We start from the raw sequence: 17,214 nt of genomic DNA on the forward strand, positions 1-17,214 counted from the left end.
ACTGTGCATTTTATATTTTCTATTTATATTTTTTACTGCTATTTACTGCTATTTTATTTCATTGCTTTTCTATTATTATATTATTCTATTCTATTCTATTCTATTCTATTATTTTATTCTATTATTTCTATTATTATTTTATTGCTTCTGTATGCTGCTGTAGCGAAAAAAATTTCCCCTCGGGGATTAATAAAGTAAATACCTACCTACCTACCTAGCTAGATGTTTTGGTCTGTAAAATGTAAGCAAATATTTGATATTTACAATATTTGTAAATGTAAAAATGTAAAATGCCAAATTTTGTCCTTATCGACAGTCCAAAAAAAACAAAACCTCCTTTTTTATTATTATTGTTTAGATTTTATTTTACTCTTTGGGAGAAGTAATAAGAGGTTTTAAATATCCGGTCCACACTCCCATATCAGTGTGTGGCGGTAATGGACGTGAATGTTTGTTTGCCAACCGCCGATAAAAACAAAAAGAAGAAGAAGAAGAAGAAGAAGAAGCAGGGAAAACAAAAACAGACGAAGAAGAATCCCGTTAAACCTCGTGAAGCGGGAATTGACATCTCGCCACCATGGACTGGTAAAATATGCTATTTCTTAATGTCTGAACTTTAATCATCTTTTCCAGCTTGTGTACACCTCTGTATGGAGGCCGGGATTCTGCTCGATAGCCCGTTATTTAGCCGGCTAGCCCGCTTCCGGTGACTTTTACTGTGCTAGCCCGGGAGGGCTAACGATGCTAACAGTGCTAACGCTGCCGTTCAGAATCAATGGCGATGCTAACCGGCTAATTCTCATTAGAGCTCTTGTTTACGTCGTTCAAGTCCTCGCAAGTCAAAGTCAACCACTCAAAACTTGACTTTACCAGTGGTGTATAAGCTTTAAAATATATTTAAGTACTTACTGTGCAGAATATGTCCTTTTCTTTAGAGTCATTTATATTATTAGACTGCAGTTATTGATCTTTTAGTGAACAGGTGTCCCACATGTTGACCGTCTCTAGATGTCAAAGGTCAACACTGCGGGACTGAAACGCTTTTATAAAAAGTCTGTTTGAAGAAAGCGTCAAAGGGGTGTCATCATTGGGTTGTCAATCAAAGCGTGTCAAAGACCAGAGGTGTGAACTGTGAAGTGATATTAGTGAGACTAATGGTAGCTGGATCACCATGGTAACCGATGCTGCAAACTTAAACCAGGTGAAGCAGGGCATGTTGGAGATAATCTCATTGAAATGTTAAGAAAGTACCGACTACTAACCAATCAGATCGCTTGGAAAAATGACATCACCAATCGTGTTGTTTGTACCTTCTTTTTTAAATTTTGTTTTCCTCTCCAGGGGTCAGACTGAGCTGCTGTCTCCGGTGGTCCGAGACGATGAGGTGACGATCGCCGCCCGCAGGAGGAGGAAGAAGGTGGCCTGTATCCTGGAGTGTGTGTGTTGTTGTTTTTGTGTGTGTGTTGCTGCTTCTTTACCAAATATCAATGGATAACATCAGAACCATCAGTATCGCTGTTACTCCTTAATGTCGGGTCTCGCAGTCCCGTCACCTGGCAGCGGCAGCCCAATCGTTTCCATGGCAACACCAGCCCGCTCCCTGAGGAACACCCCTGCGTCCCTGTACAGACAGGCTGGTAGGACACGCACACACACACACACACACACACACACACACACAACATCTTCATCATCATCATCAAGTTGATTATTGATGATCCTCTGACTTCTTCTGTCTCCCTCAGTGACTCCCAGAGTTCCAGATATTTCCTCCATTTTGGCTCCAGGAGGTCGAACGCCTCGATACACACACACACCCAGAAACACACACAGCAGACTGGTGAGATGACACACACACACACACACACACACACACACACACACACACACACACGCTCGCTCGCTCGCTCACTCGCTGTGGACTCGTTAAACGTCAGTATTTTTCTAGAACCTGGACGACAGCGACTGGACCAACAGCATCTACCCGTCGCCCACGTCGGGTCTGGAGAACACCAGCTTCTTCAGAGACGAAACCGCCAACCTCAGCTCCGCCCTGCTGAAGGAGGACGACCCCGGGGAGGACGGTGAGTGAAACCAACGCACCTCTCTTCTCTTGTCTGTTATTTTTCTGCCGTTTCAGCTCAACTCTGCGAGGTATTTTTATTTTTTTTAATTTTTTTTCAGCGGCCGCCAGCCTTTTCCCAGAGTTCCTCACGTCCTTCCTGAAGCACTCTTCTTCTGCTGTGTTCGAGCTGCTGGAGGACTATCAGGCGCTCTGCCAGGACAAGGTGGGAAATGTCAAAATCTGTAGCTTATAGCACGAAAAGTCTGTTCGGATATAAAGTTCCCGGATTTACCCGCCTGCTCGCTCGAATTCCTCCCGTCTCGTTCCAGGTGGACGTGCTGCAGTCTCTGGTTCTCAGAGCGGGTCAGAACAGTAAGACAGCAGGAGTCCACTGGCTACTGCAGCAGGAGAACAGTTCCTGGAGACTCATCACCTCACTATACAGGTACCTACCTACCTACCTGTCTGTCTGTCTGCCTGCCTGCCTGTCTGTCTGTCTGTCTGTCTGTCTCTGACTGATCTCCCATCTGTCTCTGCAGGGATCGGGTCCAGTTGGCACTGGAAGACGATATCATGACAGACATGGTTGTGAGTTAACATTCAAAACACTCCTAAACATGCAAAACACAGATTTAAGACTTTAAGAGACTCAAGATTTTCAGCTCCTCCAGTAACAACTTCAAAGAAAAAAAGGAACTCAAAATCAACAATTCTTCTCGCAGTAAACTTAATTTGACGTACTTTTCTTTATCTTGGTTAAATACTCACGTTTCCACTTTGCCTACATGTAGTCGTCGGTGAGCCGCTGAAACACAAAAACAAAATATGTGTTTTTAAACAACATAATAAACAACAGGAAATGATTTCAGTGCTGCTCTGTACCGAATAGTTTGAATTAAAGCATCACCGGCATCATCCAGAGTCACTTCTCCAGTTTATTGGTAAAGATTATTCTGGATATAAGACTGTGTGTGTGTGTGTGTGTGTGTGTCTGCAGGTTCCCAGTCAGAGTGAGAAGGTCGTGGTGGAGCAGCTCTTCCAGCGGGACGCCATCATACGTCAGAGTCAGGTAACACACACACACACACACACACACACACACACACACACACACACACACCTGTCGCACTTCCTGTTTCAAAAATAAACCTCCCACGTAAACAAAAGACTGATTAAAGTTTGTTTTTGTTTGTTGTTCTTCTGCTCTTCTGTGCTGCAGCTGGTCGTTGATTGGCTGGAGAGCATCGCCAAGGACCAGATCGGAGATTTCTCCGACAACATCGAATACTACGCCAAGAACGTGTGCTGGTGAGTTCACATCTGTGTGTTTTTAACATGTATAACCTACAGTAGTGTGTGTGTGTGTTGAGGTCATCATCGAGGTGTGTGTGTGTGTGTGTGTTGCAGGGAGAACACACTGCATGCACTGAAGATGAGGAGGAAGAGCGGCACCGCCTTCACCGTTCCTCTGGTCACTGAGCTGGTGAGGCCTGTTACCGCGGCAACATCCTCATCCCTCGTGTTTCTAAATGCACGGATGATATTTATTTATATATGTGTGTGTGTGTGTGTGTGTGTGTGTGTGTCCAGGACCCCGACGCCCCCCTCCGGCAGCAGCGCCCCCTGGCTGACCTGGACCGGGAGGACGACGCGCGGCTGCTGAAGAACCTGTTCACGCTGATCAGAGCCGGGATGACGGACGAGGTTAGAAAACGTTAGAAAAAAAGTCAGAGAGACGCTTGAAAGAAAAAAATTCATACGTGATACAAGTGAAATAGCAAAAATAAAACAAGTTTGGCTGTCAAATGTAAATAAAAAAGACTAATATAATCTCCTGTGTGTGTGTGTGTGTGTGTGTGTGTGTAGGCCCAGCGGTTGTGTAAACGCTGCGGTCAGGCCTGGAGAGCAGCGAGTCTGGAAGGCTGGAAACTCTACCACGACCCCAACATGACCTCAGGTGACCTCTGACCTGAGTCTAAACTGATCGCTGATTTTTAATCCTGTTGGTGGTTTTAGTTTTTTTATTCACACTCATGTTTTTTGCTCCTCCTGTAAATATAAATTCTACCTTCTGTCTGTAGTTGGTTCAGAGTTGCAGCCTGTTGAAGGAAACCCACACAGGGGCATCTGGAAGGCCTGCTGCTGGAGGATGGCTGAGGAGGTAACCCCCCCCCCCTCCCCCACACACACACATTAAAAAAATCTGACGTTACATTCAGTGAAGCTTTTAAAATGACAGAAACAAAGCATCATAAAACTTGTGTGTGTTTCAGGAGCAGTTAAACAGATACGAGAGAGCGATCTACGGCAGCCTGAGCGGGAACCTCAAACCGGTAATGAGTTCATGTATTTTGGTTTGTGTGTGTGTGTGTGTGTCTTCGCGGGCAGAATATTATCCAAGCATGAATTAAGATAGCAATTTTAATGGGATAAATTCTGCGGCAAGAATCATATATCCTGACTGACTGAGTGAGTGTGTGTGTGTGTGTGTGTGTTAGGTCCTGGCGGTGTGTGAGTCGTGGGAGGACTGCGTGTGGGCGTTCTTCAGGGTGATGGTGGACTCGCTGGTGGAGAAGGACCTCATGTCGTCGGGTATGGCCCACCAGGAAGTGGAGACGCTGCCGCGGGACTACCTGGAGGCCAAGTACGACAAACACACACACACACACACACACACACTTTTTTTTTATATAGAAACATGCCTCTTACCTCTGTGATGATGTCCCCGTCTTGTCCCAGTTGGACCATGGAGAAGGTGTTCGAGGAGCTTCAGGCCTCGGAGTCGAAACGGGTGCTGGAGGAGACGAGGGAGCACTACCACGTCATCCAGAAGTTCATCATCCTGGGAGACCTGGACGGTAAGAGAGAGACCCCCCCTGACCTCTGACCTCTGAAGAGGGAATCCTCCACCTCTATCCTCCTGCCAAAGGAAAACAGGAACATTATTATTACTGTTGTCTGTCCGTCTCCATCAGGTATGCTGGAGGAGTTTTCCGATTGGCTGATGGCCTCTAAGCCCCTCCCCTCCCACCTGCTGCGTTTCATGACCCACCTGGTGCTCTTTTTCCGCTCTCTGGGTTTGGCCCTGAAGGTAAAAGTCCTTCAGATTCCTTCAGAATCAGTTGCGATGCGTTTTCATTTCGTCCGTCTCTCTTCTTCACGTCTTTTTTCCGTCCCTCTCTAAGGATGAGGTGTGCGTTGACGTCCTGAAGTCGTACGTCTCCCTCCTGATCCAGCACCAGCAGACGGACCTCGTGGCGAGCTACGTCGGCCAACTTCCCGCCGAGCTCGCCACCGGTCACTACGCCGCTTTCTTGGAGACCGTCACCCAGCCGGAGCTCCGCCCACAGTGCCTGCAGCTCGCCACCGACGCCGGTGAGACGGAGAGAGCGTTAAACAAAAAGGAGGAAGATATGAAACAAAAAAAAAACTCTGTCCTCCCAGCTGCAGCAGAGGTGTCCAGATGTGCACAGTCCCCCCTGTAACACACCAGATGTTATTACTGTCTGTCTCCGCAGGTCTGGACGTGTCTGCGATCACCAAGCTGGTGGTGGAGACGGTGAGGGAGCGAGACGACCCCGAGTTCAGCCACCACAGCCAGACGCTGGAGACGGCGACCACGAAGGAGGACCAGAGGAAGATCGACGTCATCGATTGGCTGCTGTTTGACGCCGCCCACCGAGCCGAGGCCCTGAAGCAGTCCAACGCCATCATGAGGAAGTTCCTGGGTACTTTTTGTTTTGTTTTTGTTTTTATTTGTCCGCGGCTTCTTTTCAATCATTTCGATTGGACGCGACGATGACGACTTCCTGTCCCCGCCTCCTTCAGCGCTGCAGAAACACGACGCGGCCAAGGCGGTGTTCTCCAAAGTTCCCGAGGACTCCATGAGGGAGATCTACTGCCAGTGGTCCGGCGTCGGTCAGACCGCGCCGCTGCCCCCCGAGGACGACAACGCCATCAGGGAACACCTGTGCATCAGAGCCTACCTGGTCTGTTACCGACGCCTGTCAATCACGTCGGGACCGATACGTACTTAATAAGCACGAGCTTCACTGATCTGAATGTGTCCCCTCCCCCTCCACCCCCCCGCAGGAAGCCCACGAGGCGTTCACTGACTGGTTCGGCCACACCAGCTCTGCCCCACAGAAACCGGTACCTGCCTCCGAAGCCAAATTCACCGAGAGAGTCGCCAACGAGATCAGAGAGAAGGAGTACCAGGTACACACAAGTGTGCTGTTTTTTTTTTGTTTTTTTTTACAAATTACTCAGTTAGTTGATCTCGTCTCGCATCTTTGGTCTGAACTCAGGTTTTCTACTCAAGGCGGAGCTGTATTCATCTTTCTGAATACATCCAATACTTTGTTTCTAAAAATGCTGCTTTTGCGAATGTGTTCTTTGGTACTACGAAACTCTGCAATGCCCACCGTTGAGTAACCATGGCAACGCAGTGCTATCTTTTTTGTTAGTCGCATGTAATTTATTTATTTTTTGTCGCCAGGCCTCCCTCTCCGCCTGGTCGTGCCGTTTGGACGTCCTGACCGAAGACGTGAAAGAGAGGATCTACAACGTGCTGCTGTTCGTCGACGGCGGATGGATGATCGACAACAGACAGGTCAGTGTTTTAAGACGTGTGTGTGTATATATATATATATATATATGTCCTCTAATGACTTAAGTTTGAGCCGATGGGGTAATAAATTGTGATAATCCCCGGCGGTTTGCGTCTGCAGGATTCGGAGCAGGATTCGGAGCGCGGCCACCAGATGGCGGTGCTGCGCTCCCTGTGTCTGCCCCGCCTCAGCTTCCTGCTGCTCAGCGTGCTGCAGAGCTCCTCCAGACACCAGGAGGCGCTGCGGCTCGCCGACATCATCTCCTCCGACCAGCACCGGCTCTACCAGGTAACGGGCCTTTCAGTTGACTCTTCTATGCGCATTCAGACAATTAAGGATTAAATATGGGTCGTGTTGTTTCAGGTTCTTTTCTTTTCTCTTTCTTTTTTTTTTTTTTTTTACCTTTTTGGGTTGATATTTGTTGGATCTCTCTCCACACATTCAGGTCTTCTCTAAAGAGGAGCTGAGGAGGTTTCTTCAGAAGCTGAGGGAGTCGTCGCTCTCGCTGCTGGACCGAGGACTCGACCCACTGGGCTACGAACTACAGCCATGAACGAACACACACACACACAGCAGTGTTTGAATCACTGCTGTGTTTTCAAATTGGTATTTTTCTTTTTTCGCAAAATAAAAGCATGTTTCCTGTACTGGTTGCGAGTATGTTTTTTTTTTTTTAAGCAGTGCTGCCAGTTTAACTGCACAACCAAATTTTTAGTTTTTTTTAAAATGCAAACAAATTCCACTGCACGTACATAAATCTTGTTAGCATCTTAAATTATATTGTAAAGGCTATAGAATTGATTTACAGTTGTGAGATGGGTATGTGTAAGTCTGAAATACAAAGACAAGTCATTAATATTAAAATGAAAAAAATGATGTAGTGAGAATAAGTCATTCTGATCAAATGTAACATTTAAAAAGTAAAGAAGTCTTTTTTTTTTTTACATTTTGAGGAACTTTAAATATTTTCAGAATGAATATGCAATTTTGACCAAAAAGAAAATATATATCTTTTAAAATATTTTCTTAAAAAATAAATGTAGAAGAGGATATAATCTATTCCGTGATAGAGCAGAGCAGAATTTAACAATACATTAATAAAGTATTTTTTTTTTTACACTTAGTCTTCCGAGCCGCACTTCAGTACTGAAGGTGGCGGTATTGCTCCTACAAGCTGTTTGCCAAACGCAATTTAACCACGAAGAAGAAGCACAGCAGTGTTCATTTCCCGCCAGTAGGAGGAGCGCTGAACGGACTATTTCCAAGAAGCCACTGAAATAGTAAACAGATCCGAGTATTAGTCGTTAAACTGGCTGATAACCGTCGTCTTGGGATATTTTATCACCAGCAGTACGTGAAAAGGTGCGTAAATTTTTTTTTATCTAAGCTTGATTACGCGGTGGAGTTTAGCAGAAGCGTAAATTAGCAGATGAGTTAGCAGCATGCTAAAGTAGGCCGCTTAGCCTCGGGGTTTCCTGGGTGAGGTGGCCGAGGAGCACTCAATGTTTGCTGGCCTGTGGATTAGCTGTATCCCGTTGAATAACAAAGGTTTTAACGATAATAACTAACTAAGGTTGTAAAATACACACCTGTGACGGGTTTACTCACGGCTCAAGTCTGTATTATACGTTAAATGAACTAACATCGGGTAGATGTCTCTGTCGGTGCTGTTTGTTTATGATCGGTTACCGCGTGTGACGTGAGACGTATTTTAGTGTCATTCGGTTTAAACACGAGCTTCACGGTTGATTCACAGACAAGTGAAACGTTTACAACACGAAACGTTCACGATCGATAAAATAATACAAATTAAAATTCCGTTAAGCCTGTGAGCTTGTTTGAACTGAAACGTCTGCTCATTAAACCTCCTTCTGAATTAATTAATTAATTAATTACTGTATCCGGATATGACGAGAGACTTCCAGTCTGGTTCCGTCATCAGTCCGGTTTGTGGAGTCGAAAATCAGAGAGAGACAGCGGGACAAGTCCGGACATATCCCCCCCCATCCTCCCCCCCTCCCCCCCGCATGGGAGCGTTGCCATGGTTAAACAGCTGTTTGTTGAACGTGTACAACTCAACTACTGACTCACCGAGACTTGCTTATATTTACAGAAAGCCCCGTTTTAAATGAAATAAATGCCATCTGTGAATTGTGAAATAATCTGGTCAGTTTTTGTAAATCAGCCCAAGTTTGGACATCTTTTTATTTTATATACTAACTGGAGTCACGTTGAAGTGTACGCTTCTGTATAGGTAAAAAAAAAAGAAAAAAAAAGTAGATGATCAAGGTTTTACGCTTCCTTATTAAATTACATGGAAAAATAATGACGTTAGTTACTTAATTTGACATAAACATTTACTTTTGACCCTCCATCCAGGATAATTTTTGTCGTAAAGAATTTGGGCTTTAAAAAAATGTAAATACAGAAATTTTATATAGCTGTTTATCGTGGGATTTATTTACTACTTATTTGATAAACATCTTTATTTATTTAACTGGTATTAATTGTTTTCGTGCCAATTCGCATAAAAACAAAAAAAAACAAACATCCATTTAAAATGCAGGTATCTCCCCTTTGTTTTGGTCATCAGATGTGAATCTTATCAGTGGGGGTGATAAGTGTCGCCATAACGACCGATATTTCCTGCCTATTGACAGGATTTGACAGCATCACCTTTTCTTCTACAACCCGCCCGCTGCAAAAAAGTTTTAAATGTGACTAATATGTTTAAAAAGTAACTTAAAAAGTTTTTGTTTGGGACTAAAATTAACTATTAACTTTAGTCTGCAGCAAATTAAATTAAATGGAGGAATTCTTGAAGGCTGACTTTTGATCCACTTCCATGGTCCCTGAAGCCAGCCTTGCAAGACTGGGGTGTTAACATCCATGAGTCAGACCCGTCTGGCCGTGGTTTACCCATGGGTTAGTGTGCTTTACCACAAGCCTGATTAGTGTGGTTATCTTAACACTGACAGGGTTGAGTCACTCTGGACTAGTCCTGGCATGTCTTAACAGAGCTGTATGATTATATCAGCTGTTACAGTCAGTTCAAACATGAACATTCAACACTGACTCAGCGTAAAGTGGAGAGTAGTTCCCGATAGGTGCCGTTAGGCTGGGCTGTTTAGGTTGGTCTAGTCCTGACATGTCTGAGCAGGTCTATAAGAGGCTGCAGCTCTGCTCTGATCCACTCTGACTGACTGCACTTTATCTGCTTTACTTGCACAGGATGCCCTTCTGACACTTCTTCCCCCCCTCTGTATATATACCGGTAAGAATTTGATTTAACATTTCATTAAATACCAACTGTACATGACTGATTACTGTGCACTTATTGGACTAATAGATGTTAATGTGACAACTACTAATATGTAAAGACTTTCTGGGTTTTTTTGGGTTGTGAAAATATCACAATATCACATTATTGTTTGACAGATTTTTTTTCCAAGCAGAATTAGCAAACAATTGCTTCTTAAATTTGAGTTTACTGTCTCATATCTGATAGTAAATTGAACATCTTAAAGGGTTTAAACTGTGATGTTTTTACATTTTCTTGCTTTCTCTGTCTTTTATTTTGTACTACTATTTCCTACAATAAACAATTACACTAACTGATAATGGAAATATGATTTAGTTGCAGCTTAAGTTTGATTTAATGATTGCAAGAAAAGACAACTTTAAAATGAGTCATACCAAGTTTTTTTTCTGATGTATCAGGAATATAATAAAAACCCCTCCGAGGTTGTTGATGTGGGATTTGATGAAGCTTTTTTTTGTGAGTTGGTGCCTTGTGACTGAGAGTGTTGTCAGCTGATCGATTTAACTATAAAGTCATACTAGGATTAACAGCTGAATATCAAATGAAATATTGAGGACTGATGCTGTTCTAATGCAGGTGGTCGTAAATCCTCCAACATTTAAATCTCAAACATGTAAAACAGCAAAATCAGCAGAATATAAATAAAGTGATAAACTGATTTTTCTTTTGGAAAAAATAAGAATCTTTCCAACATGTTTAGAGTCAAAATAGTGTTAATAATTGTCTGGTTACTATCTATAGTTTTAAGGTTTCCAGCTTCGTCTGAACAAACTGTCTTACGGAAAGGAAAAAATGACCAATCACAAGCAGCCGGGGTGGGTTTGATGGTGGGCTGACACATGGGGGGTGGAGGGGTGAGGGAGGAGTTCATGCAAGTATTTCAGGCCTGTATTGACCTTTTATAATTATCTTCTGTGTGTGTGTGTGTGTGTGTGATCAGCTTCACGATGTCAGCTGACAGCGAGCTCAACGCCAGCACCGCAGACGACAACAAACTGGTAAACGAGCGACTTGTTCTTCTCGTTCTTCTCGTTCTCCTCCTCCTTCTTCTCCTTCTCCTCCTCCTTCTTCTCCTTCTCCTCCTTCTTCTCCTTCTCCTTCTTCTACCTGCTGTTCACCTGCCGCGAGACTCAACGGTTTGTTTGTGTTTTCAGGTCCGACCGAAGGCGGAGTTTTGTTCTCTGCTGCAAGATGCCGGAGCCACGAAAGACGTCTTCACCATGAAGGAGGTGCGGCACGATTTAAACTGCCTGCTTTAATCACCCTGAATTATAACTTAACTGGTCATATTTTAATTGAGTTAATTGAAACGGTTTTAGGGCTCGTTTCTACTAACGCGTGTTTTTTTTAACGGTCCTGCCCAGAATATTAATATTTAATATCTCTTTTTGGTACTAACTATTACATATTTTGTTCCTGATGGGCTTTAAGCAGGTTTTTTTGAGAGAAAATAAGCTGTGAAGTGTTTTCTACTGGCCGTCCGTCGCCTTCACATGATTGACAGTCATTAGTTTTGAGTCGAGAGTCCCGACATGTCAGCTACTGAGAATTTTGACAGGTGTTTTTTCCACCTCGAGCTCACTCCAGGTGAGGAGGGAAAATTATTCCAGCACCAGAACCTGAAAAAAAACCCAGACAGCGGTAGTAAACAGATAAACGCTGGAGGCAACGAGGTCCGTGCAGACTCCTACACGGATCCTAGTCTCACTGCTGCGGGTTTTAAATGAAGTCGTCTTGATTCTCTCGAGGCCGCAAACACAAAAACGAGAAGTGCTGACGCGCATGTTGATTTTCTATCAGTAGAACTTACAGGAGCCTTTTAACAAAAACACTTTCAGTGGCCGATTTAACAGACTTCAAAACACTCGCCGGCAAAGAAACGACGACGCTACAAACCACTCATTCAAAAAAGGTCATCCTCTGTTGTTGCCGTGGGTGTTGGTTGCCACAGCAACCAAAGTCTGTTCCGTCCCGGTTCCGTTCGCTTCCTTGTCTGCATTCCTCCCATCATGCATCAGTGCTCGTCTCTCCTCCCCTGCAGGTGATGTTCTACCTGGGTCAGTACATCATCCAGAAGCAGCTGTACGACCAGAAGCAGCAGCACATCGTCCACTGCTCCCAGGATGCACTGGGGCGGGTGCTGGGGGTCGACAGCTTCTCGGTCAAAGAGCCTCAGTGAGTGAGAGGATTAAATTCAGTCCGTCTGATTGGTTCCTGCTCTGCAGTGACATCATCAGTCTCTTTAAAAAAAAGAAGCAGGAAATCTCTGTCTGGGATGTGAAGCAGCTGTTTTTTTTCTTCTTCCTCTGAGGTTAAAAAAACAACAACTTGTTCATGTTTCAGAGTTCTGTTCGCGATGATCACCAAGAACCTGGTGGCTGTGAAGAGTCCAGGTACGAAACGCTTCTCACCTCTTTTCCATTTTCTTCCTCCTTATTTTATCCTTTCGCCACGTTTACCTCTAAAAACTAATTATAAAATATTATCAAATTAAATCTTTTGTCCCGAAGAGTAAACTGAATATTTTCTTTTAAGAAGTCTTTTAGGTGTTTAATTAACTGAATTAAACTACAACAGGCCTTTCAAAGATATAAAAAAAAAAAAAAAAATACTGTCTGCATTTCTATTATGTGCCCGTTGCCATAGAGATACTTTTTCTTCCTGCTGCTGCTCACTTTTCTCGACTTTCTCTCTTCGTCTCAGAGTCGACGACAAACCCGAGTGAACCGCACGACAGCCAGACGGACAGACGGACGGAGGTAAAAATTAAAAGATGACCGATCTAAGAGTTGAAAAGAACAGCATGAGGTTCACTTTGCAAAATAAAGAATAGATGCAAACTATATTAATCGAAGCTTAAATCAACTACTTTTAATGCTGAATTTAATCGAAGACGATGCCGTTTAGCAACATGTTGCTTATTTGGTCCTCCATGGCTGATTATGATGGATTAAATCAAAGCAAATTTAAAATCCCAACTTTTTTAAAAGGAGTTTGGTGCTAAATTCGACTCATCCAAGAGTTTGAATGTTTTGAGTTTGAAACTATTTTTTTAAAGGCTTGACAAAATAATACCCTGAATTTTAAATACCACGTGTTTGTGCTTTTTTTAGGAGGTAGAAACAGGAAGTAGCTCTTCATCGCCAGACAGACGGAGGAGGAGGAGGAGAAGGAGCTGCAGGAGCAGCGACCCCGGTGAGTTTCCTCCTCCAAGGCGTCGCCACCTCGGTAAAGCTTCACAAATAAAAAACAAACCTGTGACATCCGTTACTTAAGCTCCGCCCTCCCCCGATCTCCGCAGGCCCCTCCCACAGTGCCGAGAGTGAGGAAAACGAGGACGAGATGGAGCAGGAGGAGGAGGAGGAGGAAGGGAGGAAAAGGAGGAGGTCCGACAGCTACTCCCTGACGTTCGACGACAGCCTGTCCTGGTACGTGATCAGCGGGCTGGGAAGTGGGCGGGACAGACACAGCAGTCAATCATCCGACTCGCACAGCACGGTCAGTATCACACTCACAGATACTCATTAATACACCGTCTTTCTTTATTGATCTGTTATTGTTTTTTAACATGGACTCTGTGTGTTCAGACTGAGAGGTCAGAGGTCACGGTCGCGGCTTCAGACTCCGACAGCGACAACTTCAGCGTGGAGTTCGAGGTCGAGTCCGTCGCGTCCGACGACTACAACGAAGACGAGGCGTCTCTGTCCGCCGACGACCAGGTAAACAAGTTATTAGAGGAAACTTTGGTCTATTTTTAAAACCTCTAAATACACGTTCACTGATGCACCGACGGATTCCTTCATTTATCTGGACTCACCTGCCTCCTTAAATACTCACTGGAACACCAAGTAGAGATTAATCCGCCACTGAAAATAGTCCCAACAACATTTATTAAAAACCACAGTTGTTTTATAATTTAAAGTTAAGTATAAAAATTATGAAGACTTTAATTAAATATGTTTCACCTGTCTGCGTGTGCAGGTGTACGAGGTCACCATCTTTGAAGCAGAGGACGAAGACTCCTTCGACGAAGACACGGAGATCACTGAAGCCGTGAGTCGAAACACAAAACACACACACACACACACACACACACGTTACTCAGGTCCTAACGGTGTGTTTTCCCTCTCAGGACTACTGGCGCTGTGCGAAGTGCGACGAGTTGAACCCTCCTCTGCCCAGGAACTGCCTCCGCTGCTGGACGCTGCGCCGCGATTGGCTGCCGGAGGTGTCCGTCAACTGCGGCCTGTCCGGTCCCAAAGCCCTGCCCACCAAGCCCACGAACCAATCGGACGCCAAAGATGCACCAGGTAGATTTGAGTTTGCCAGATTGGTGCATTCGTAGTTTTCTAAGGTCACTAAGGCCATTGATTGATTGATTGATTGATTGATTGACATGTCACCCGAAGGTTCGGACGTGGAGGAGAACGAAGGAGTCGACGTTCCGGACGGGAAAAGCGCGAAAACTCCTCTCCAGTCGCAGTCTCTGCCCGACTCCGCCTCCTCTGCTCCTGACTCCACCCCTTGTGCGCCCAACTCCCAGGATCTCCTCTTCTGCTCCCAGCCTTCCTCCTCCTCCTTCTCCTCCTCCCAGGAGAAGTTCTGGACTCCTGACTCCCAGCCTTCCTCCTCTTCCTCCTCCGTCGACTCCCAGGAGCTTTTCCCGTCTTCTCCTCCTCCCGTCCTCCCGGGGGTGCCCGAGCTGGAGCGCAGCGTGTCGGCGGAGCGGCGGCTGCCGGACTCGTCCCTCGACCCGTGTCTCATCTGCCAGTCGCGGCCGAAGAACGGCTGCATCGTCCACGGGCGGACGGGTCACCTGATGGCCTGCTACGTCTGCGCCCGCAAGCTGCAGAAGAGGAACAAGCTGTGTCCGGTGTGCCGGCTGCCCATCCAGTCAGTCATCCTCACCTACCTCAGCTGAGGCCACACCCCCCTCAGTCCGCCCCCCCCACCTACCTCAGCTGAGTCTGTCGAACACGCGTGTTAATATCTCCGGTGAGATTTTCAGTTCTTGTTCTCATTAAAATACCAAATAAAAAGTTCAGTTTCACTTTCTCTCTCTTTAACACTGTCCCCCCCGAGCGATCCGATATCCGAGCGGCAGCTTTTCTTTAATTCTCAACCAAAGGCGTCGAAGCATATCGTTAGCGTAGCTTAGCACAAAGACTGGAAGCAGAGGGAAACTTAGCTCCATTTTTTTAAAATGTTGTTTTTTAAAGTGAGCAAATAAACCTTTGAACAGCGTCTGCTGTTAAAATAAACAACAACTGTCTGACTTCCTTTAAATGTTTTTATTTTACTGGTGTGTAATTTCAACTGTAAGTTTCCGCAAAAGAAACAATTAATTCAAATAATCAATTTATTTATTTTGATCTGTTTGATATGTTGATCTGTGCTACAAAATAAAAAATTAAAGATTTCTCTATTTTTCTGCAAAATGAAATTAGTGTTTTTCATTTTGTTTTCCTAAAAAAAATAAACTAAACCCATTAAAAATAAAGCATCGACCACCTTTAATATTTATTGTTTTGCTTATTTAAGATGCGGGAGTTTATTTAAGACACTTTTTTTTTCTGAACTCTAAATAATAAGGTGGATATTAAGATTTCTAATGTTTTCTGTGAAACTGAATAAAAGTGTTTAACTTGTCTTTGTCGTGTGAGACTCATTAATTTGAAATAAGTCTTTGTTTTACTTTGATTATACGGTGCTGAAGTTTTGGAACTACATCTCCCAGAATGCTTCAGGGGATGGAAACGAGAAATATAGTGAGTTTAACTTTACTTTAACAGCCTGCTGTTCTTCATATTGCGGCTTATTGGTGTCATTAAACGGAGCCGAATGATCTATTATTAGCTTCTGTTTTCAGAGTTCACAAACACAAACTGATAACTAGAACCAAATTACTGTAATACTGAAGAAAGATTTAAAATGTGATAATTCTCAGGTGGAGCTCGGAGCGTCTTTTATTTCGTATCATTTCTAAGCCTCTCTGGACGCGCGTTCACCACCACTCCGACCGGTGACTACCTTAATGTGCCTCCGTGTACTTTGTGTCACAAATAATAATAATAATAATAATAATAATAATAATAATATGAAGACAAACTTTCTATGTGCACTTTTCTCTTAAACCGCTGAAACGACACCGCCCGGAACTTGCCTGAGAATTCTCACGTTTTTAAGTTTACGCCACTATCACAGTAAATTAGTGAAAGCTTTGAGCCACGTGCATGACTTCACTACAAATATGGACTTCTAATAGCTAATTCGGCAAATTTTAATGACGGCAATATAAACAGATTACACGGATGAAGTTGTAATCAACAGCAAAAGCTCTGAATTCATAGCAACATTAAACCTGTTGTTTTTGTGTACGTAAAAAATTACGTACCTGCATCTCGTCGATGATTTGATCAGCTTATATTTATCAATACAGATCATTTTCTGTGGAAGATATAGAAAGAGAAATATGTTAAATGTAAAAAAGTAAGTTGCAAGTAAGTTTAGTTCTTCATGTTGACCACAGAGGGGCAGTGTTGTCACATTTATCTCTACATACCGTCTTATTAAACTACTGTCAGTATTTACTACAGTAAAAACTAATATATTGAATTTTCACATTTAAACACACACCTAAAAAAAACAACAACCTTAAAGTAGGAAAAATAGGCACAGAAATAAAAGCATAAATTCTTACCAAGCTGCACACACTGGTGAAATGTCTTCACGTTTGTCTGCTTCAGGTGGAAGTTCTGCGGAAATAAACTGAGAATAAATCAGTGTTAGTTTATGATTTATTACTTTAAATTATTATTAATATCTGTTCGGTGCAGAAAAACACGTTTTTAAACAGATTTCTTTTTACCCATAAATTAACTTTGACAGCAGCTCAAAGTGGTACAAGTTCAACACAAAGACAAAACAAATATTCATTAATAAATCATTTTCCATGCGGAATAACCGCCCGTGAATTCCAATGCAAGCTGATTCTTTGTCAGAGGGTTTTGAAGGAAGATTTAGTTTTGTTTTGTTTTGCAGACACGAGGCTCCTCTCGGATTAAAACTCAGCGGACGCCGAGTGTCCTCGCTTCAGGCTGTCAGAGCTGCATCGCTGTCACGGAAACACGTCCAGACAGGAACTTTATTCTACTGTCTGAATATAACGAGGTGGAAATCTGATTCATTCACTCTGAAGCTCGTTTGTGTGACCGATC

At 43.9% G+C, this 17,214-nt stretch overlaps 2 protein-coding genes across 2 annotated transcripts; both read left to right on the forward strand.

Moving 5' to 3' along the window:
• The first annotated feature begins 491 nt into the window (after positions 1-491).
• Positions 492-7,322, forward strand: nup107 (nucleoporin 107). Its single transcript, XM_069174670.1, has 25 exons — positions 492-585; positions 1,342-1,424; positions 1,545-1,637; positions 1,746-1,840; positions 1,949-2,084; positions 2,185-2,288; positions 2,395-2,510; positions 2,605-2,653; positions 3,063-3,134; positions 3,285-3,373; positions 3,473-3,548; positions 3,656-3,769; positions 3,932-4,022; positions 4,147-4,226; positions 4,339-4,398; positions 4,564-4,709; positions 4,805-4,923; positions 5,041-5,156; positions 5,251-5,440; positions 5,584-5,793; positions 5,894-6,054; positions 6,158-6,283; positions 6,564-6,677; positions 6,796-6,963; positions 7,121-7,322. The coding sequence occupies exons 1-25, from the start codon at positions 578-580 to the stop codon at positions 7,226-7,228; spliced, it is 2,724 nt and encodes a 907-aa protein (XP_069030771.1). The 5' UTR covers positions 492-577; the 3' UTR covers positions 7,229-7,322.
• Positions 7,323-7,906: 584 nt separating this feature from the next.
• On the forward strand, positions 7,907-15,646 carry mdm2 (MDM2 proto-oncogene). Its single transcript, XM_069174679.1, has 13 exons — positions 7,907-8,037; positions 9,907-9,949; positions 10,938-10,995; positions 11,152-11,226; positions 12,039-12,172; positions 12,341-12,390; positions 12,701-12,756; positions 13,111-13,192; positions 13,299-13,495; positions 13,585-13,716; positions 13,979-14,050; positions 14,130-14,307; positions 14,407-15,646. The coding sequence occupies exons 3-13, from the start codon at positions 10,945-10,947 to the stop codon at positions 14,916-14,918; spliced, it is 1,539 nt and encodes a 512-aa protein (XP_069030780.1). The 5' UTR covers positions 7,907-8,037; positions 9,907-9,949; positions 10,938-10,944; the 3' UTR covers positions 14,919-15,646.
• The last annotated feature ends 1,568 nt before the right edge of the window (positions 15,647-17,214 follow it).

The sequence above is a fragment of the Embiotoca jacksoni genome, unplaced genomic scaffold, assembly GCF_022577435.1.
Source record: "Embiotoca jacksoni isolate LCO1_2020_lvr unplaced genomic scaffold, fEmbJac1.0.p SCAF_102, whole genome shotgun sequence".
In the NCBI taxonomy this organism is placed as follows: Eukaryota; Metazoa; Chordata; class Actinopteri; family Embiotocidae; genus Embiotoca; species Embiotoca jacksoni.

Coding starts and splice junctions, on each gene's coding strand:
- nup107 (XM_069174670.1), top strand. Junction 3,135..3,284: donor CCATCATACGTCAGAGTCAG/GTAACACACACA, acceptor TCTGTGCTGCAG/CTGGTCGTTGATTGGCTGGA. Junction 3,549..3,655: donor TTCCTCTGGTCACTGAGCTG/GTGAGGCCTGTT, acceptor GTGTGTGTCCAG/GACCCCGACGCCCCCCTCCG.
- mdm2 (XM_069174679.1), top strand. CDS start 10,945: ATGTCAGCTGACAGCGAGCTCAACGCCAGCACCGCAGACGACAACAAA. Junction 11,227..12,038: donor ACGTCTTCACCATGAAGGAG/GTGCGGCACGAT, acceptor CCTCCCCTGCAG/GTGATGTTCTACCTGGGTCA. Junction 12,757..13,110: donor AGACGGACAGACGGACGGAG/GTAAAAATTAAA, acceptor TGCTTTTTTTAG/GAGGTAGAAACAGGAAGTAG.